Here is a 22,288-nt window from a genome sequence, read left to right on the forward strand (position 1 = left end):
AATTGCATAGGTAATATCACTATACATGCACTTGAGTATAAACAGGTTAATTTTCCTACGAAAATATAGACTGTAACATCGTACAGTTCTATGTGAAAAATCTACCTAATGAAAACTGATGAATGAAGACAGGGATAATAGGACGTTTATGTCTGTGAAATACTCAAAATTAAATACAGATGAAGGTATGTAATTGAGCACTTTATACGTACGTATGTTATCATGAACTGACTGACAAAAAGCATGAACGATATCACATATATTCGACGTGAGCTGATCGTGTCGTGGTGTCACATAGCTGTGACAATGCTTATATAATTTAAAAGCTCTTAGACTTAATGTTCGTGATAGTGAAACCGTGCCGTCTCCAATGCTAACTCCAGGTTACATGATCACTTTCTTATCCAGAGCATGTTTTTGTATGATACTGTACCGATCATTACCACCAAAAGTAAGCCTCATTGTTGCCGCTGTACCACGGGAAGCATCCTCTTAGTTCAATACTATGGATATCGATCTGCTACAAGTGTGCTCTCTACAGCAGGATGTGGCCGTGTACATGTTATGTTTGACTTGTCTGATGGAGGTACTACATTTTACAACTGGTTGAAACCATTCTGAGATGGAATTGTTAGATGGAGAAGTGTTTTATACAAGTAGGTCAGAATATTTACCTAAGTATAAAATTAGTACATTTTCCACCGTAACCAATAAAACCGATTTTTCCTAGCGTAACTGGATCTTCTTCCAAACCGAGCTTTATGGAAACCCAAAAGCATACTGTACAATAAAATATCTGAAGGTCTTTATGTTTGATATCAGTGGTTTAATTAAGTTCGTCTTTTCTTCAAAGGCAGAATACGAACGTCGAGGGCATTACTTGTCGTCGTCGCTGAGTAATTCTTGGTCGCCGTCGGCGTACAAAACCATTGACAATAACCACAAAACTGTTCCAAAATGATTACACAAGTAAAACAGTGCACCTGTGACCAGCATAGACAGTGATAAAACACACACACGGTTTTGACTTTAGTATGTGTCGTGTCGTGCCTCTTGGTTGAGTATGAAAATTTTTCGACTGTTGTTATCCATTTTCGGTTCTCTCGTTTTCTAATGTATTGTTTTTCTTCACAGAAATATCAGCCCAACTGAACAGTGATGATGATACGGAGGTTTCCGTCAGGGCGACCCACTCCCGGGCGGGGCGGAAGCCGTCAGACGAACGGTCGGGGAACACGGGCAATGGCGTCACCGGGACGTTCACGGTGGAGGAGGCGGTGGAGCAACTTGGAATCGGCTGGTTCCAGTTCCAGTTGTGGGCCATCACCGGACTTTTCTCTGTACGTACCTACCAACATGTTTAATGTTGGTACGTTACGGCTTTGGCTTGGTCGTTAATGAGTTTGCTCACACGTTCACTACCGCCCAACATTCGTCGTTTATGTTCCGAATTCGACATTGTTTTAGGTAGCCGATGCATGTGAGATGATGCTGCTGGCGGTGTTGTCTCCCGTTCTGAGGTGTGACTGGGGCCTCTCCCAGGCACAGGTTGCCATGATAACCACTGTAAGTACACCGGTTTACCCCTGTGCCAAGTTGTGACGATTAGTACCATGAATTCTACTCAATATTTTGTATGTATGCGACATTGTTTACCACATTATTTCACACCACTGTTAACAACGTTGTTCTCTTACTGGCGCAGATTGAGGTATTTTAAAAGATAAAGAAACGTTACAACTGATCCATAACGTTCACTCATAAATAACGTGTGCTTTGGTTATGCTTTAATTTGATATTCACAGGTTGTGTTCATTGGTATGGGTGTGTTGTCGCCCATGTGGGGAATGCTGGCGGACAGATACGGCCGTAGAAATGTAAGTTTTGCTGTTTTTTGTTTCTCGTTGATCATATAAATGTTAACGTAGTATATTTTTGCTTTCAAATAACTTTATTACAAAACAACATTTACCAGTGGCAGTGTGTACACGTCAGGGCACTTATTCAATGTGTACAAACTACATGTCACGGTATTGCTGCCAACGTGTACAAACAACACGTCACGGTATTGCTGCCAACGTGTACAAACAATACGTCACGGTATTGCTGGTAATGTGTACAGACAACATGTCACGGTATTGCTGCTAACGGGCACAAACAACGTGTCACGGTATTGCTGGTAATGTGTACAGACAATATGTCACGATATTGCTGCTAACTTGCTCAAACAACACGTCACAGTATTGCTGGTAATGTGTACAGACAATATGTCACGGTATTGCTGCTAACGTGCACAAACAACATGTCATGGTATTACTGGTAATGTGTACAGACAACATGTCACGGTATTGCTGCTAACGTTTACAAACAACACGTCACAGTATTGCTAGTAATGTGTACAGAGAATATGTCACGGTATTGCTGCTAACTTGCACAAACAACACGTCACAGTATTGCTGGTAATGTGTACAGACAATATGTCACGGTATTGCTGCTAACGTGCACAAACAACATGTCATGGTATTACTGGTAATGTGTACAGACAACATGTCACGGTATTGCTGCTAACGTGCACAAACAACATGTCATGGTATTGCTGCCAACGTTTACAAACAACATGTCACGGTATTGCTGCTAACGTGCACAGACAACATGTCTATGTATTGCTGCCAAAGTGTACAGACAACATGTCACGGTATTGCTGCCAACGTGAACAGACAACATGTCACGGTATTGCTTGTAATGTGTACAAACAACATGTCACGGTAATGCTGCCAACGTGTACAGACAACATGTCACGATATTGCTTGTAATGTGTTCAAACAACATGTCACGGTAATGTTGCCAACGTGAACAGACAACATGTCACGGTATTGCTTGTAATGTGTACAAACAACATGTCACGGTATTGCTGTCAACGTGTACAGACAACATGTCACGGTATTACTGCCAACGTGAACAGAAACATATCACGGTATTGCTTGTAATGTGTACAAACAACATGTCACGGTATTGCTGCCAACGTGTACAGACAACATGTCACGGTATTGATGCCAACGTGTACAGACAGCATGTCACGGTATTGCTGCCAATGTGTACAAACAAAACGTCATGGTATTGGTGTCAGTGTGTACAAACAAAACACCATGGTATTGGATTCAGTGTGTACAAACCACACGTTTTGGTATTGGCGTCAATGTGTGAAAAAGACATGTCGCGATATTGTTACCAATGCATACAAACAGCATGTCATGGTATTGCTGTTAATGTGTGAAAACGACATGTCGCGATATTGTTACCAATGCATACAAACAACATGTCATGGTATTGCTGTTGATGTGTGAAAACGACATGTCGCGATATTGTTACCAATGAATACAAACAGCATGTCATGGTATTGATGTCAAATTGAAGTATTGCTTTGTGTTTCAGAATCTACTATTGGCATCGTTCGTGGTGTGGTACTTTGGCCTCCTGACGTCATTTAGCCCTACGTACGCCTGGGTCCTCATTCTCCGGGGCCTCGTTGGCGGCGGCATGGCAGGTATGCCCCACGGGTAAGTGTATACTTTGCTCCACCCGAGGACATAATGATAATTGTTTCCAATTCAAACCAAAGATAAACGTTTAAACACTCTAAGCTGGAATGCCTTTAACATCAAAAGTGTAAATACAACAATGATTAGCTTTTCTTTTTCTCAGGTTTACGCTTTTAACAGAATATCTACCACAGAAATACAGAGCGAAAATACTCATATTCGGCACGGTAAGTAGACATTGCGAATTAAAAAAATAATAAAAAATAAAATCGCTTTCTGACATATTACTATGCTAGATACTGTTTAGCAAATTCATGGTTGTCAATTACTAGTATACTCGAGAATTGCTTAGATATGAACGTGCATTCTGGCACCATGCTCAACCCAACCTCACCTCTCCTTGTACAGGTATGGTTGATAGCTGACTGGCCGCCATCGTGTTTCACAGGCTTGACTGGCGCTGTTTCACTGTGCTACTGTGTTATATAACACATAATATCCGTCCCCGTCAGGTGTGCTGGGCTAGCGAAATTGTCTTGCGGCCATTGTGATACCCCGGCACGTCTGGTGGAGCTACGCTCTGTTTATAATGCATAATTCATCCTCCCCTTTAGGTGTGCTGGGCTAGCGGAACCATGTTTGAGATATGTCTGGCGCCATTGTGATACCCCGGCCCGTCTGGTGGAGCTACACTCTGTTTATAATGCATAATTCATCCTCCCCTTTAGGTGTGCTGGGCTAGCGGAACCATGTTTGAGATATGTCTGGCGGCCATTGTGATCCCCCGGCTCGGTTGGCGATGGCTGCTCTTCCTCTCCTCAATGCCCTGTCTCGCTATCATCGTACTCTTTAAAGTAAGGAAGAAAATTAACGCACGATGGTCCTTCCTAAAGACTAGTTATGTTATATGCTTACTTTAATGCAAATCTAATCATTGTCCTAAACCGTCCGAGTAATCTGCCCATGATAAATGTTTAAGGCGTTGTCACTATTATCTACGTTTTGGGTATTATATCTCCAGACCACCTGAAGCACGTTATTGAAGGAAAGGTTATCTACAACCATATTCTAGTGACGATAATTGCATGAAAGTTTAGCTCAATTTCACTTGTGTTTTAATTGATCACCACCCCCGTGTTTCATCGGGTTGTAAATTATTTGGGGTATGCCCTTCTTAGTTTCAATTCTTGGTTAGCATTATAAACCGACACCTCTCTGAAATCATTATCTCTTACGCGTAACTCTTACGCGATACATATCAATTCTCTTGTCTCTGTATTTTTCCTTGTATTATTAATCTCAATAATCAAATCTTAATTGTTTTTCATCATCTAAATGGATTGAAAGGTCCATTATTATCAGACAACACTTCATTGATGGTTTTTTATTTAATTGGCAATGAACATTTGATTTCCTAATTCAATCACTCGAGGTTTTTTTTATCATTGCATATATTGTATATGAGATATTAGACTTCAAGATGAACTAACTTTTTCAATACTCCATAATTTTCTACGAAATGTTCATGTTTTGTAAATAAAGACCAGAAGCAAATGTTCAAATAGAGGATTTGATTAATATGCCGAGGTTAAACAAGTTAAATCAAGTGCTTTGTAGAAAGTAAACTCCGCATTTTACAGAATATACGGAGACAGAACATTTGGCTTTCAGTGTTGAAAGGTTTACAGGAAATACTCGTCGTACAATGCAGTGCATGAGATGTTATTTTTGTTTAAATAATGTAATTTTTTTTTTTAAGATTAACATGGTATACTCTTTTTAAAGAATAATTATGTTTCACCATTTGTTCCTATAGAATAACCACCCGCTGATATTGACAGAAGGTTTGTTTCCTTTTCAGTTTCTACCACAGTCGGCGAGATATTTAGTCGGTGCTGGTCGAAAACATGAAGCACTTAAAATTTTGAAGTATATTGCAAAGACAAATAAAACCAAAATGCCGGAGGGGGAATTGGTGGCAGAAACGCAGGTACGTAACAGCAACAATGGAACAACTGATGGTCGTCCTGTGGCCTAATCCCTTAACAAGAATATCTCTGATATACTAAGAATGAGAACAATGCGGAAAACTTTGCGGCAGGACCTACTTGTTCGTCAGTTTTTCGAAGAAAAATGTTGAAATACTGGTAAAGCCTCGGTGGTTCCGTCGTCGTCGTCGTCTGTGGTTGCGGCTCGCGGTGTTGGCCGTTTACATTGACACAAAACCGAGTACAAGTGGTTTCAGTGGCAATGTGCATATGTGTACTATTGAATTCTTGTATCATTGCCAACTTTGGAGAAGTCTCACGAATTAGTCTTACAACATATCAACTTACTTCATACATATATGTAAGCTTCACATATCTTGTTTTAAAAAAAGACGACTTGAGACCGTTGATCGTCTGATAAAACACAAAGTCATTGTCATGAACTTGAATTCTCTTATATTAAATAACTTGTATAATTTAAAACTGTACAAGCACTAATTATAATCTTAACACTAATCTCTCCCAAGGAAGACCGTGGCAACCCGAAATTGTTGTTCAGCCGGATGTACATGCGGACGACGTTCCAGGTGTGGATACTGTGGTTCGGCACGGCTCTCACGTACTACGGCATGGTGCTAGCTAGCGCAGAGATCCTTCAACTACACAACACCAAGGAGGCAGGTGAGTCCACGTGGAAGAAAAGTTGTGTGGTTTAGAATCGGCCCTTATGTTATACACAACTCCAAGGAGGCAGGAGTGTCAACATGGTAGGATAATTGTGTAGTTTATGACCTACACATCAAGGAGGCAGGTGTGTCCACATGGTAGGATAATTGTGTAGTTTATGACCTACACATCAAGGAGGCCGGAGTGTCAACATGGTAGGATAATTGTGTAGTTTATGACCTACACATCAAGGAGGCAGGTGTGTCCACATGGTAGGATAATTGTGTAGTTTATGACCTACACATCAAGGAGGCAGGTGTGTCAATATGGTAGGATAATTGTGTAGTTTATGACCTACACATCAAGGAGGCAGGAGTGTCCACATGGTAGGATAATTGTGTAGTTTATGACCTACACATCAAGGAGGCAGGTGTGTCCACATGGTAGGATAATTGTGTAGTTTGTGACCTACACATCAAGGAGGCAGGAGTGTCCACATGGTAGGATAATTGTGCAGTTTATGACCTACACATCAAGGAGGCAGGAGTGTCCACGTGGTAGGATAATTGTGTAGTTTATGACCTACACATCAAGGAGGCAGGAGTGTCCACATGGTAGGATTATTGTGTAGTTTATGACCTACACATCAAGGAGACAGGTGTGTCCACATGGTAGGATAATTGTGTAGTTTATGACCTACACATCAAGGAGGCAGGAGTGTCCACATGGTAGGATTATTGTGTAGTTTATGACCTACACATCAAGGAGACAGGTGTGTCCACATGGTAGGATAATTTTGTAGTTTGTGACCTACACATCAAGGAGGCAGGAGTGTCCACATGGTAGGATAATTGTGTAGTTTGTGACCTACACATCAAGGAGGCAGGTGTGTCAACATGGTAGGATAATTGTGTAGTTTATGACCTACACATCAAGGAGGCAAGTGTGTCCACATGGTAGGATTATTGTGTAGTTTATGACCTACACATCAAGGAGGCAAGTGTGTCCACATGGTAGGATTATTGTGTAGTTTATGACCTACACATCAAGGAGGCAGGAGTGTCCACATGGTAGGATAATTGTGTAGCTTGTGACCTACACATCAAGGAGGCAGGAGTGTCCACATGGTAGGATAATTGTGTAGTTTATGACCTACACATCAAGGAGGCAGGTGTGTCAACATGGTAGGATAATTGTGTAGTTTGTGACCTACACATCAAGGAGGCAGGAGTGTCCACATGGTAGGATAATTGTGTAGTTTATGACCTACACATCAAGGAGGCAGGTGTGTCCACATGGTAGGATAATTGTGTAGTTTATGACCTACACATCAAGGAGGCAGGTGTGTCCACATGGTAGGATAATTGTGTAGTTTATGACCTACTCATCAAGGAGGCAGGTGTGTCCACATGGTAGGATAATTGTGTAGTTTATGACCTACACATCAAGGAGGCAGGTGTGTCCACATGGTAGGATAATTGTGTAGTTTGTGACCTACACATCAAGGAGGCAGGTGTGTCCACATGGTAGGATAATTGTGTAGTTTGTGACCTACACATCAAGGAGGCAGGAGTGTCCACATGGTAGGATAATTGTGTAGTTTATGACCTACACATCAAGGAGGCAGGTGTGTCCACATGGTAGGATAATTGTGTAGTTTATGACCTACACATCAAGGAGGCAGGAGTGTCCACATGGTAGGATAATTGTGTAGTTTATGACCTACACATCAAGGAGGCAGGTGTGTCCACATGGTAGGATAATTGTGTAGTTTGTGACCTACACATCAAGGAGGCAGGAGTGTCCACATGGTAGAATAATTGTGTAGTTTATGACCTACTCATCAAGGAGGCAGGAGTGTCCACATGGTAGGATAATTGTGTAGTTTGTGACCTACACATCAAGGAGGCAGGAGTGTCCACATGGTAGGATAATTGTGTAGTTTGTGACCTACACATCAAGGAGGCAGGAGTGTCCACATGGTAGGATAATTGTGTAGTTTATGACCTACACATCAAGGAGGCAGGAGTGTCCACATGGTAGGATAATTGTGTAGTTTATGACCTACACATCAAGGAGGCAGGAGTGTCCACATGGTAGGATTATTGTGTAGTTTGTGACCTACACATCAAGGAGGCAGGAGTGTCCACATGGTAGGATAATTGTGTAGTTTATGACCTACACATCAAGGAGGCAGGAGTGTCCACGTGGTAGGATAATTGTGTAGTTTATGACCTACTCATCAAGGAGGCAGGAGTGTCCACATGGTAGGATAATTGTGTAGTTTGTGACCTACACATCAAGGAGGCAGGAGTGTCCACATGGTAGGATAATTGTGTAGTTTATGACCTACACATCAAGGAGGCAGGTGTGTCCACATGGTAGGATAATTGTGTAGTTTATGACCTACACATCAAGGAGGCAGGTGTGTCCACATGGTAGGATAATTGTGTAGTTTATGACCTACACATCAAGGAGGCAGGAGTGTCCACATGGTAGGATAATTGTGTAGTTTGTGACCTACACATCAAGGAGGCAGGAGTGTCCACATGGTAGGATAATTGTGTAGTTTATGACCTACACAACAAGGAGGCAGGTGTGTCCACATGGTAGGATAATTGTGTAGTTTATGACCTACACATCAAGGAGGCAGGAGTGTCCACATGGTAGGATAATTGTGTAGTTTGTGACCTACACATCAAGGAGGCAGGAGTGTCCACATGGTAGGATAATTGTGTAGTTTATGACCTACACATCAAGGAGGCAGGAGTGTCCACATGGTAGGATAATTGTGTAGTTTATGACCTACACATCAAGGAGGCAGGTGTGTCCACATGGTAGGATAATTGTGTAGTTTGTGACCTACACATCAAGGAGGCAGGTGTGTCCACATGGTAGGATAATTGTGTAGTTTATGACCTACACATCAAGGAGGCAGGTGTGTCAACATGGTAGGATAATTGTGTAGTTTATGACCTACACATCAAGGAGGCAGGAGTGTCCACATGGTAGGATAATTGTGTAGTTTATGACCTACTCATCAAGGAGGCAGGTGTGTCCACATGGTAGGATAATTGTGTAGTTTGTGACCTACACATCAAGGAGGCAGGTGTGTCCACATGGTAGGATAATTGTGTAGTTTATGACCTACACATCAAGGAGGCAGGTGTGTCAACATGGTAGGATAATTGTGTAGTTTGTGACCTACACATCAAGGAGGCAGGAGTGTCCACATTGTAGGATAATTGTGTAGTTTATGACCTACACATCAAGGAGGCAGGTGTGTCCACATGGTAGGATAATTGTGTAGTTTGTGACCTACACATCAAGGAGGCAGGAGTGTCCACATGGTAGGATAATTGTGTAGTTTATGACCTACACATCAAGGAGGCAGGTGTGTCCACATGGTAGGATAATTGTGTAGTTTGTGACCTACACATCAAGGAGGCAGGTGTGTCCACATGGTAGGATAATTGTGTAGTTTGTGACCTACACATCAAGGAGGCAGGTGTGTCCACATGGTAGGATAATTGTGTAGTTTATGACCTACACATCAAGGAGGCAGGTGTGTCCACATGGTAGGATAATTGTGTAGTTTATGACCTACACATCAAGGAGGCAGGAGTGTCCACATGGTAGGATAATTGTGTAGTTTGTGACCTACACATCAAGGAGGCAGGTGTGTCCACATGGTAGGATAATTGTGTAGTTTATGACCTACACAACAAGGAGGCAGGTGTGTCCACATGGTAGGATAATTGTGTAGTTTATGACCTACACATCAAGGAGGCAGGTGTGTCCACATGGTAGGATAATTTTGTAGTTTATGACCTACACATCAAGGAGGCAGGTGTGTCAATATGGTAGGATAATTGTGTAGTTTATGACCAACACATCAAGGAGGCAGGAGTGTCCACATGGTAGGATAATTGTGTAGTTTGTGACCTACACATCAAGGAGGCAGGTGTGTCCACATGGTAGGATAATTGTGTAGTTTATGACCTACACATCAAGTAGGTCATCAAGGAGGCAGGTGTGTCCACATGGTAGGATAATTGTGTAGTTTGTGACCTACACATCAAGGAGGCAGGAGTGTCAACATGGTAGGATAATTGTGTAGTTTATGACCTACACATCAAGGAGGCAGGTGTGTCCACATGGTAGGATAATTGTGTAGTTTGTGACCTACACATCAAGGAGGCAGGAGTGTCCACATGGTAGGATAATTGTGTAGTTTATGACCTACACATCAAGGAGGCAGGAGTGTCCACATGGTAGGATAATTGTGTAGTTTATGACCTACACATCAAGGAGGCAGGAGTGTCCACATGGTAGGATAATTGTGTAGTTTGTGACCTACACATCAAGGAGGCAGGAGTGTCCACATGGTAGGATAATTGTGTAGTTTATGACCTACACATCAAGGAGGCAGGAGTGTCCACATGGTAGGATAATTGTGTAGTTTATGACCTACACATCAAGGAGGCAGGAGTGTCCACATGGTAGGATAATTGTGTAGTTTGTGACCTACACATCAAGGAGGCAGGAGTGTCCACATGGTAGGATAATTGTGTAGTTTATGACCTACACATCAAGGAGGCAGGTGTGTCCACATGGTAGGATAATTGTTTAGTTTATGACCTACACATCAAGGAGGCAGGAGTGTCAACATGGTAGGATAATTGTGTAGTTTGTGACCTACACATCAAGGAGGCAGGTGTGTCCACATGGTAGGATAATTGTGTAGTTTGTGACCTACACATCAAGGAGGCAGGTGTGTCCACATGGTAGGATAATTGTGTAGTTTGTGACCTACACATCAAGGAGGCAGGAGTGTCCACATGGTAGGATAATTGTGTAGTTTATGACCTACACATCAAGGAGGCAGGTGTGTCCACATGGTAGGATAATTGTGTAGTTTATGACCTACACATCAAGGAGGCAGGTGTGTCAACATGGTAGGATAATTGTGTAGTTTATGACCTACACATCAAGGAGGCAGGAGTGTCCACATGGTAGGATAATTGTGTAGTTTATGACCTACACATCAAGGAGGCAGGAGTGTCCACATGGTAGGATTATTGTGCAGTTTATGACCTACACATCAAGGAGGCAGGTGTGTCAACATGGTAGGATAATTGTGTAGTTTGTGACCTACACATCAAGGAGGCAGGAGTGTCCACATGGTAGGATTATTGTGTAGTTTATGACCTACACATCAAGGAGGCAGGTGTGTCAACATGGTAGGATAATTGTGTAGTTTGTGACCTACACATCAAGGAGGCAGGTGTGTCAACATGGTAGGATAATTGTGTAGTTTATGGCCTACACATCAAGGAGGCAGGAGTGTCCACATGGTAGGATTATTGTGTAGTTTATGACCTACACATCAAGGAGGCAGGAGTGTCCACATGGTAGGATAATTGTGTAGTTTATGACCTACACATCAAGGAGGCAGGAGTGTCAACATGGTGGGATAATTGTGTAGTTTGTGACCTACACATCAAAGAGGCAGGAGTGTCCACATGGTAGGATAATTGTGTAGTTTATGACCTACACATCAAAGAGGCAGGAGTGTCCACATGGTAGGATAATTGTGTAGTTTATGACCTACACATCAAGGAGGCAGGTGTGTCCACATGGTAGGATAATTGTGTAGTTTATGACCTACACATCAAGGAGGCAGGTGTGTCCACATGGTAGGATAATTGTGTAGTTTATGACCTACACATCAAGGAGGCAGGAGTGTCAACATGGTAGGATAATTGTGTAGTTTGTGAGTTTATGACCTACACATCAAGGAGGCAGGTGTGTCCACATGGTAGGATAATTGTGTAGTTTGTGACCTACACATCAAGGAGGCAGGTGTGTCCACATGGTAGGATAATTGTGTAGTTTATGACCTACACATCAAGGAGGCAGGTGTGTCCACATGGTAGGATAATTGTGTAGTTTGTGACCTACACATCAAGGAGGCAGGTGTGTCCACATGGTAGGATAATTGTGTAGTTTGTGACCTACACATCAAGGAGGCAGGAGTGTCCACATGGTAGGATAATTGTGTAGTTTATGACCTACACATCAAGGAGGCAGGAGTGTCCACATGGTAGGATAATTGTGTAGTTTATGACCTACACATCAAGGAGGCAGGTGTGTCAACATGGTAGGATAATTGTGTAGTTTATGACCTACACATCAAGGAGGCAGGAGTGTCCACATGGTAGGATTATTGTGTAGTTTATGACCTACACATCAAGGAGGCAGGTGTGTCCACATGGTAGGATAATTGTGTAGTTTATGACCTACACATCAACGAGGCAGGAGTGTCCACATGGTAGGATAATTGTGTAGTTTATGACCTACACATCAAGGAGGCAGGAGTGTCCACATGGTAGGATAATTGTGTAGTTTATGACCTACACATCAAGGAGGCAGGAGTGTCCACATGGTAGGATAATTGTGTAGTTTATGACCTACACCTTAAGGAGGCAGGTGTGTCCACATGGTAGGATAATTTTGTAGTTTATGACCTACACATCAAGGAGGCAGGTGTGTCCACATGGTAGGATAAATTTGTAGTTTATGACCTACACATCAAGGAGGCAGGTGTGTCCACATGGTAGGATAAATTTGTAGTTTATGACCTACACATCAAGGAGGCAGGTGTGTCCACATGGTAGGGTAATTGTGTAGTTTATGACCTACTCATCAAGGAGGCAGGAGTGTCAACATGGTAGGATAATTGTGTAGTTTATGACCTACACATCAAGGAGGCAGGTGTGTCAACATGGTAGGATAATTGTGTAGTTTATGACCTACACATCAAGGAGGCAGGTGTGTCCACATGGTAGGATAATTGTGTAGTTTATGACCTACACATCAAGAAGGCAGGAGTGTCCACATGGTAGGATAATTGTGTAGTTTATGACCTACACATCAAGGAGGCAGGAGTGTCCACATGGTAGGATAATTGTGTAGTTTATGACCTACACATCAAGGAGGCAGGAGTGTCCACATGGTAGGATAATTGTGTAGTTTATGACCTACACATCAAGGAGGCAGGAGTGTCCACATGGTAGGATAATTGTGTAGTTTATGACCTACACATCAAGGAGGTAGGTGTGTCCACATGGTAGGATAATTTTGTAGTTTATGACCTACACATCAAGGAGGCAGGTGTGTCCACATGGTAGGATAATTGTGTAGTTTATGACCTACACATCAAGGAGGCAGGAGTGTCCACATGGTTGGATAATTGTGTAGTTTATGACCTACACATCAAGGAGGCCGGAGTGTCCACGTGGTAGGATAATTGTGTAGTTTATGACCTACACATCAAGGAGGCAGGAGTGTCCACGTGGTAGGATAATTGTGTAGTTTATGACCTACACATCAAGGAGGCAGGAGTGTCCACGTGGTGGGATAATTGTGTAGTTTATGACCTACACATCAAGGAGGCAGGTGTGTCAACGTGGTGGGATAATTGTGTAGTTTATGACCTACACATCAAGGAGGCAGGTGTGTCCACGTGGGGGATAATTGTGTAGTTTATGACCTACACATCAAGGAGGCAGGTGTGTCCACATGGTAGGATAAATGTGTAGTTTATGACCTACACATCAGGGAGGCAGGAGTGGCAACATGGTAGGATAATTGTGTAGTGTGTCAACATGGTAGGATAATTGTGTAGTTTATGACCTACACATCAAGGAGGCAGGAGTGTCCACATGGTAGGATAATTGTGTAGTTTATGACCTACACATCAAGGAGGCAGGTGTGTCCACATGGAAGGATAATTTTGTAGTTTATGACCTACACATCAAGGAGGCAGGAGTGTCCACATGGTAGGATAATTGTGTAGTTTATGACCTACACATCAAGGAGGCAGGTGTGTCAACATGGTAGGATAATTGTGTAGTTTATGACCTACACATCAAGGAGGCAGGTGTGTCCACATGGTAGGATAATTGTGTAGTTTATGACCTACACATCAAGGAGGCAGGTGTGTCCACATGGTTGGATAATTTTGTAGTTTATGACCTACACATCAAGGAGACAGGTGTGTCAATATGGTAGGATAATTGTGTAGTTTGTGACCTACACATCAAGGAGGCAGGTGTGTCCACATGGTAGGATAATTTTGTAGTTTGTGACCTACACATCAAGGAGGCAGGTGTGTCCACATGGTAGGATAATTTTGTAGTTTATGACCTACACATCAAGGAGGCAGGTGTGTCCACATGGTAGGATAAATTTGTAGTTTATGACCTACACATCAAGGAGGCAGGTGTGTCCACATGGTAGGATAATTGTGTAGTTTATGACCTACTCATCAAGGAGGCAGGAGTGTCAACATGGTAGGATAATTGTGTAGTTTATGACCTACTCATCAAGGAGGCAGGAGTGTCCACATGGTAGGATAATTGTTTAGTTTATGACCTACACATCAAGGAGGCAGGAGTGTCCACATGGTAGGATAATTGTGTAGTTTATGACCTACACATCAAGGAGGCAGGAGTGTCCACATGGTAGGATAATTTTGTTGTTTATGACCTACACATCAAGGAGGCAGGAGTGTCCACATGGTAGTATAATTGTGTAGTTTATGACCTACACATCAAGGAGGTAGGTGTGTCCACATGGTAGGATAATTTTGTAGTTTATGACCTACACATCAAGGAGGCAGGTGTGTCCACATGGTAGGATAATTGTGTAGTTTATGACCTACACATCAAGGAGGCAGGAGTGTCCACATGGTAGGATAATTTTGTAGTTTATGACCTACACATCAAGGAGGCAGGTGTGTCCACATGGTAGGATAAATTTGTAGTTTATGACCTACACATCAAGGAGGCAGGTGTGTCCACATGGTAGGGTAATTGTGTAGTTTATGACCTACTCATCAAGGAGGCAGGAGTGTCAACATGGTAGGATAATTGTTTAGTTTATGACCTACACATCAAGGAGGCAGGAGTGTCAACATGGTAGGATAATTGTGTAGTTTATGACCTACACATCAAGGAGGCAGGTGTGTCCACATGGTAGGATAATTGTGTAGTTTATGACCTACACATCAAGAAGGCAGGAGTGTCCACATGGTAGGATAATTGTGTAGTTTATGACCTACACATCAAGGAGGCAGGAGTGTCCACATGGTAGGATAATTGTGTAGTTTATGACCTACACATCAAGGAGGCAGGAGTGTCCACATGGTAGGATAATTTTGTAGTTTATGACCTACACATCAAGGAGGCAGGAGTGTCCACATGGTAGTATAATTGTGTAGTTTATGACCTACACATCAAGGAGGTAGGTGTGTCCACATGGTAGGATAATTTTGTAGTTTATGACCTACACATCAAGGAGGCAGATGTGTCCACATGGTAGGATAATTGTGTAGTTTATGACCTACACATCAAGGAGGCAGGAGTGTCCACATGGTAGGATAATTGTGTAGTTTATGACCTACACATCAAGGAGGCAGGAGTGTCCACGTGGTAGGATAATTGTGTAGTTTATGACCTACACATCAAGGAGGCAGGAGTGTCCACGTGGTAGGATAATTGTGTAGTTTATGACCTACGCATCAAGGAGGCAGGAGTGTCCACGTGGTGGGATAATTGTGTAGTTTATGACCTACACATCAAGGAGGCAGGTGTGTCAACGTGGTGGGATAATTGTGTAGTTTATGACCTACACATCAAGGAGGCAGGTGTGTCCACGTGGTGGGATAATTGTGTAGTTTATGACCTACACATCAAGGAGGCAGGTGTGTCAACATGGTAGGATAATTGTGTAGTTTATGACCTACACATCAAGGAGGCAGGAGTGTCAACATGGTAGGATAATTGTGTAGTTTATGACCTACACATCAAGGAGGCAGGTGTGTCCACATGGTAGGATAAATGTGTAGTTTATGACCTACACATCAGGGAGGCAGGAGTGGCAACATGGTAGGATAATTGTGTAGTGTGTCAACATGGTAGGATAATTGTGTAGTTTATGACCTACACATCAAGGAGGCAGGAGTGTCCACATGGTAGGATAATTGTGTAGTTTATGACCTACACATCAAGGAGGCAGGTGTGTCCACATGGTAGGATAATTTTGTAGTTTATGACCTACACATCAAGGAGGCAGGAGTGTCCACGTGGTAGGATAATTGTGTAGTTTATGACCTACACATCAAGGAGGCAGGAGTGTCCACATGGTAGGATAATTGTGTAGTTTATGACCTACACAACAAGGAGACAGGAGTGTCCACATGGTAGGATAATTGTGTAGTTTATGACCTACACATCAAGGAGGCAGGTGTGTCCACATGGTAGGATAATTGTGTAGTTTGTGACCTACACATCAAGGAGGCAGGTGTGTCCACATGGTAGGATAATTTTGTAGTTGTGACCTACACATCAAGGAGGCAGGAGTGTCCACATGGTAGGATAATTGTGTAGTTTATGACCTACACATCAAGGAGGCAGGTGTGTCCACATGGTAGGATAATTGTGTAGTTTATGACCTACACATCAAGGAGGCAGGAGTGTCCACATGGTAGGATAAATTTGTAGTTTATGACCTACACATCAAGGAGGCAGGAGTGTCCACATAGTAGGATAAATTTGTAGTTAATGACCTACACATCAAGGAGGCAGGTGTGTCCACATGGTAGGATAATTGTGTAGTTTATGACCTACTCATCAAGGAGGCAGGAGTGTCAACATGGTAGGATAATTGTTTAGTTTATGACCTACACATCAAGGAGGCAGGTGTGTCAACATGGTAGGATAATTGTGTAGTTTATGACCTACACATCAAGGAGGCAGGAGTGTCAACATGGTAGGATAATTGTTTAGTTTATGACCTACACATCAAGGAGGCAGGAGTGTCCACATGGTAGGATAATTTTGTAGTTTATGACCTACACATCAAGGAGGCAGGAGTGTCCACATGGTAGTATAATTGTGTAGTTTATGACCTACACATCAAGGAGGTAGGTGTGTCCACATGGTAGGATAATTTTGTAGTTTATGACCTACACATCAAGGAGGCAGGTGTGTCCACATGGTAGGATAATTGTGTAGTTTATGACCTACACATCAAGGAGGCAGGAGTGTCCACATGGTAGGATAATTTTGTAGTTTATGACCTACACATCAAGGAGGCAGGTGTGTCCACATGGTAGGATGAATTTGTAGTTTATGACCTACACATCAAGGAGGCAGGTGTGTCCACATGGTAGGATAATTGTGTAGTTTATGACCTACTCATCAAGGAGGCAGGAGTGTCAACATGGTAGGATAATTGTTTAGTTTATGACCTACACATCAAGGAGGCAGGTGTGTCAACATGGTAGGATAATTGTGTAGTTTATGACCTACACATCAAGGAGGCAGGTGTGTCCACGTGGTAGGATTATTGTGTAGTTTATGACCTACACATCAAGGAGGCAGGTGTGTCCACATGGTAGGATAATTGTGTAGTTTATGACCTACACATCAAGAAGGCAGGAGTGTCCACATGGTAGGATAATTGTGTAGTTTATGACCTACACATCAAGGAGGCAGGAGTGTCCACATGGTAGGATAATTGTGTAGTTTATGACCTACACATCAAGGAGGCAGGAGTGTCCACATGGTAGGATAATTTTGTAGTTTATGACCTACACATCAAGGAGGCAGGAGTGTCCACATGGTAGTATAATTGTGTAGTTTATGACCTACACATCAAGGAGGTAGGTGTGTCCACATGGTAGGATAATTTTGTAGTTTATGACCTACACATCAAGGAGGCAGGTGTGTCCACATGGTAGGATAATTGTGTAGTTTATGACCTACACATCAAGGAGGCAGGAGTGTCCACATGGTAGGATAATTGTGTAGTTTATGACCTACACATCAAGGAGGCAGGAGTGTCCACATGGTAGGATAATTGTGTAGTTTATGACCTACACATCAAGGAGGCAGGAGTGTCCACGTGGTAGGATAATTGTGTAGTTTATGACCTACACATCAAGGAGGCAGGAGTGTCCACGTGGTAGGATAATTGTGTAGTTTATGACCTACACATCAAGGAGGCAGGTGTGTCAACGTGGTGGGATAATTTTGTAGTTTATGACCTACACATCAAGGAGGCAGGTGTGTCCACGTGGTTGGATAATTGTGTAGTTTATGACCTACACATCAAGGAGGCAGGTGTGTCAACATGGTAGGATAATTGTGTAGTGTGTCAACATGGTAGGATAATTGTGTAGTGTGTCAACATGGTAGGATAAATGTGTAGTTTATGACCTACACATCAAGGAGGCAGGTGTGTCAACATGGTAGGATAATTGTTTAGTTTATGACCTACACATCAAGGAGGCAGGAGTGTCCACATGGTAGGATAATTGTGTAGTTTATGACCTACACATCAAGGAGGTAGGTGTGTCCACGTGGTAGGATTATTGTGTGGTTAAGGACCGGCCCTTATGTTATACCCCCCCCCCCGCTGGTCTATGTAGTCGACACCATGTTATGAAGAATTTATGACACTATTGTAAATAATTTTGTCTATTTTAGGCAACCAGGGTTGTAAGTGCAATCTTCTCAAGCATGACGACTATGTGTCGATGATCGTGAGTACCCTGGGAGAGTTTACATGTAAGTTATTGGTGTTTGTACATATTTATGGGGGAATGATAATTGAGGATTTACCCCATTTACTGTAGCTCCATATCTTGTAGAGTAGATCTGAGATCAAATGTCCACTGTACCCTCTGCACATGAGCGACATAGCTCTGTTTGACAGCTAAGGGTGCCGTTGTCTGAAGGCAGTTGGATCTTACGTCATGAACCCCAATTTAAAACAGATGTGTTATCAGCTATCGAATTGTATTCAGTACACATTTACTGATTTAATTAAGCTATAAAACGCCTGGGCGAGTACACTTTCGCCCCGAAATACTACGTGACTGTATAGACAGCGGAGCTAGTGAGTCAAATACGTGCGAGGACAAATACGTTGGAGTTCAATTTGGCGTTCTACAAAAATAGTAAGATCTTTCGTGGCATGTGCTGCGCTTGCTCCATTTCCTGTAGATCGCCCTAATAATTATAAGAAGCTTTATACTGGTTGGTCTGATTGGGGCGACACGAGCGATCTTATAAGGCCTTTAAAGATTATGAAATCAATTTAAATATGCTACTGCTCGACGCCATTTTGTCGTGGTGAACAAGAGCCGCCTTCTTCTAACTGTACTGCACATGTCACAGGGCCTTAGAAATTAATATACATGGCCGTCTTTCCCAGCGCTTCCCCTGAACATGTTGCTGATTGACGTGATTGGGCGGCGGTGGACGGGGGCAATCAACTTCATGGGCTGCTCAGTTTTCTTCCTGCTCATTCAGCTGCACGTGTCACAGGGGTTGCTCACGTTCTTCATCTTCGCTGTTCGGGGTTTCTCCTCGGGAATATTCAACTTCGTCTACATCTACACGTCTGAGGTAAGCATGACAACTTTGTCTACATTTACACGACTGAGGTAAGCATTGGACAGCTTCATGTACATTTACACGACTGAGGAAAGCATTGGACAGCTTCGTCTACATTTACACGACTGAGGTAAGCATGACAACTTCGTGTACATCTACACGACTGAGGTAGGCATGCCAACTTCGTGTACATTACACGACTGAGGTAAGCATGACAACTTCGTGTACATCTACACGACTGAGGTAGGCATGCCAACTTCGTGTACATTTACACGACTGAGGTAAGCATTGGACAGCTTCATGTACATTTACACGACTGAGGTAGGCATGCCAACTTCGTCTACATCTACACGACTGAGGTAAGCATTGGACAGCTTCGTCTACATCTACACGACTGAGGTAAGCATGACAGCTTCGTTAACATCTACACGACTGAGGTAACCGTGACAGTTGAATACAATACGCATCATGATGTTTACACGACCAAAGAATAGTTTCAGTATTGCAAGTCGCATCCCATTGAAAGACCGGCTAATCTGCCATAACGTTTGTAAACGAGCAAGTATTATAAGGAGATGCTAAATTGGCAGATTTGTTTTGTTTTAGCTCTACTGGCCAAAGGCCAGAAGAGCTTATGCGATGGTAATGCGTACGTAGTATGTGCGTCTGTGCGTCCGTGCGTCCATGCGTCCGTGCGTCCGTGCGTCTTTAAACAATTGCTTGTGAACACGATACAGTCTTCATTTTTTTATTGTATCTCGATGAAACTTGTACAGTATCTAGATATCCATTAGAGCTTGGTTCCTTTCGAAAACCAGCCAGATCCGCCCATGCATGCCTAGATTATGGGCCTTGATAGTATAAAAAATGCTATTGTGTAAACAATTGGTTGTGAACACGGTACGGTCTTCATTTTTGATTGTGTCTCGATGAAACTTGTACAGTATCTAGATATCCATTTTGAGCTCGGTTCCTTTCGAAAACCAGCCAGATCCGCCCATGCATGCCTAGATTATGGGCCTTGAAAGTATAAAAAAATCAGTTCGTCTGTAAACAATTGCTTGTGAACCTGATACAGTCTTCAGTTTTGATTGTATCTCGATGAAACTTGTACAGTATTTAGATATCCTTTAGAACTCGGTTACTTTTGAAAACCAGCCAGATCTGCTTATGCATACCTGGATTATGGGTCTTGAAAGTATAAAAAAATGTTATTTTTAGCCAAGTTTATTTTTAGCCAAGTCTACATGAGCGAAGTCTATTTTTAGCCAAGTGTACATGTAAAGTCACAATTGCTTGTGAAGGTTTGTTCAAATTATGCCCCTGGGGTCATTACTGCCCCCCCCCCCCCCCCCGCGGAGATCGTCCCGCAAGGGACCAGTGCGGCAACACAAACGACCTCGGTGACGTTGGCGGAGGCCCCGGGAAGAGATCTCTTTTCTTTGTAAGGGACGGACTCCCCGCCTCCCCCTTAAATTGGGAAATGTTAGAAACCTTTTTGTCTGAAACCACTATGCAAATCCTTGCTATTTTGAAAAAGGCTTTATTTAGTGGTCCACTGTCATGGTTGTTCAAATTATGCCCCTTGGGTCAAAACTGGCACTGCCCTGGGTGTCACAATTTTCCTAGAGACTTATTTAAGAAATATTTTCAAAATCTTCTTGTTTCAAACCACAAGGCCCATACCTTTGATATTTGTTGTGGAGCATCATATGATGCATTTGAAAACATTTGAAATAATGCCCCTTGGGCAAAAGCTGGCCACGCCTTTTGACTTACTTTTTAATTTTTAAAGCTACAGTAATGAAATTTTGACCATGTGAACAGTTTTGCAAACAAGCATTAATGTTGTCCTCGGATGTCCTTGACATTGACCTTTGACTGACTTTTTATTATGCCCCCGAAGGTGGGCATATTAAAATCGCACCATCCGTCCCTCCGTCCGTCCGTCCGGCTCAATAACTCGTGTCCGGGCTGTAACTTTCTCTTGTATGGACAGATTTTAAAATAACTTGCCACATGTGTTCCACATACCAAGACGATGTGTCGCGTGCAAGACCCGTGTTCCACTGGCACCGGATTTTCAACTCAAACATTTTTTTAAAAAATAAAAAAAAAATCAATATTTTTTCACATATTCGGTATTATAATTTTTAGTGAGGAATTGTAAGATTTTTTTTGATTTTTAAAAAAATGTTTGAGTTTGAAAAGTGCATATTTAAAAAAAAATCAATATTTTTTCACATATTCGGTATTGTAATTTTTAGTGAGGAATTAAAAGATTTTTTTTTGATTTTTAGAAAAAATGTTTGAGTTTGAAAATCCGGTGCCAGTGCCGTGTTCCTATCTCTAAGGTCAAGGTCACACTTAGTGTTTATTCACAATCGAGCATAGGTTGTCTTGTCCGGGCTGTAACTTTCCCTTGTATGGACAGATTTTAAAATAACTTGCCACATGTGTTCCACATGCCAAGACGACGTGTCGCGTGCAAGACCTGTGTTCCTACCTCTAAGGTCAAGGTCACACTTAGTGTTTATTCACAATGGAGTGCTGCATATAAGGACATAGAGCATAGGATGTCGTGTCCGGGATGTAACTTTCCCTTGTATGGACATATTTTAAAATA

General features: G+C 42.5%; 1 protein-coding gene across 5 annotated transcripts in view; it reads left to right on the forward strand.

Annotated features, from left to right (window-relative positions):
• LOC128232810 (putative transporter SVOPL) overlaps positions 1–22,288 on the forward strand; it is a 25,485-nt gene continuing 3,197 nt past the window's right edge. The window contains exons 1-12 of one of the 5 annotated variants that reach the window (XM_052946556.1): positions 38–185; positions 542–660; positions 1,135–1,340; positions 1,468–1,566; positions 1,806–1,877; positions 3,433–3,557; positions 3,703–3,766; positions 4,268–4,393; positions 5,401–5,529; positions 6,055–6,208; positions 18,751–18,831; positions 19,481–19,674. In XM_052946556.1, the coding sequence (XP_052802516.1) occupies positions 636–660; positions 1,135–1,340; positions 1,468–1,566; positions 1,806–1,877; positions 3,433–3,557; positions 3,703–3,766; positions 4,268–4,393; positions 5,401–5,529; positions 6,055–6,208; positions 18,751–18,831; positions 19,481–19,674 (1,275 nt within the window). In that variant the 5' untranslated portion in view covers positions 38–185; positions 542–635. The other 4 variants (XM_052946554.1, XM_052946552.1, XM_052946555.1 and 1 more) reach the window with 4 other exon arrangements.

This window comes from Mya arenaria, chromosome 4, assembly GCF_026914265.1.
Source record: "Mya arenaria isolate MELC-2E11 chromosome 4, ASM2691426v1".
Classification (NCBI taxonomy): Eukaryota; Metazoa; Mollusca; class Bivalvia; order Myida; family Myidae; genus Mya; species Mya arenaria.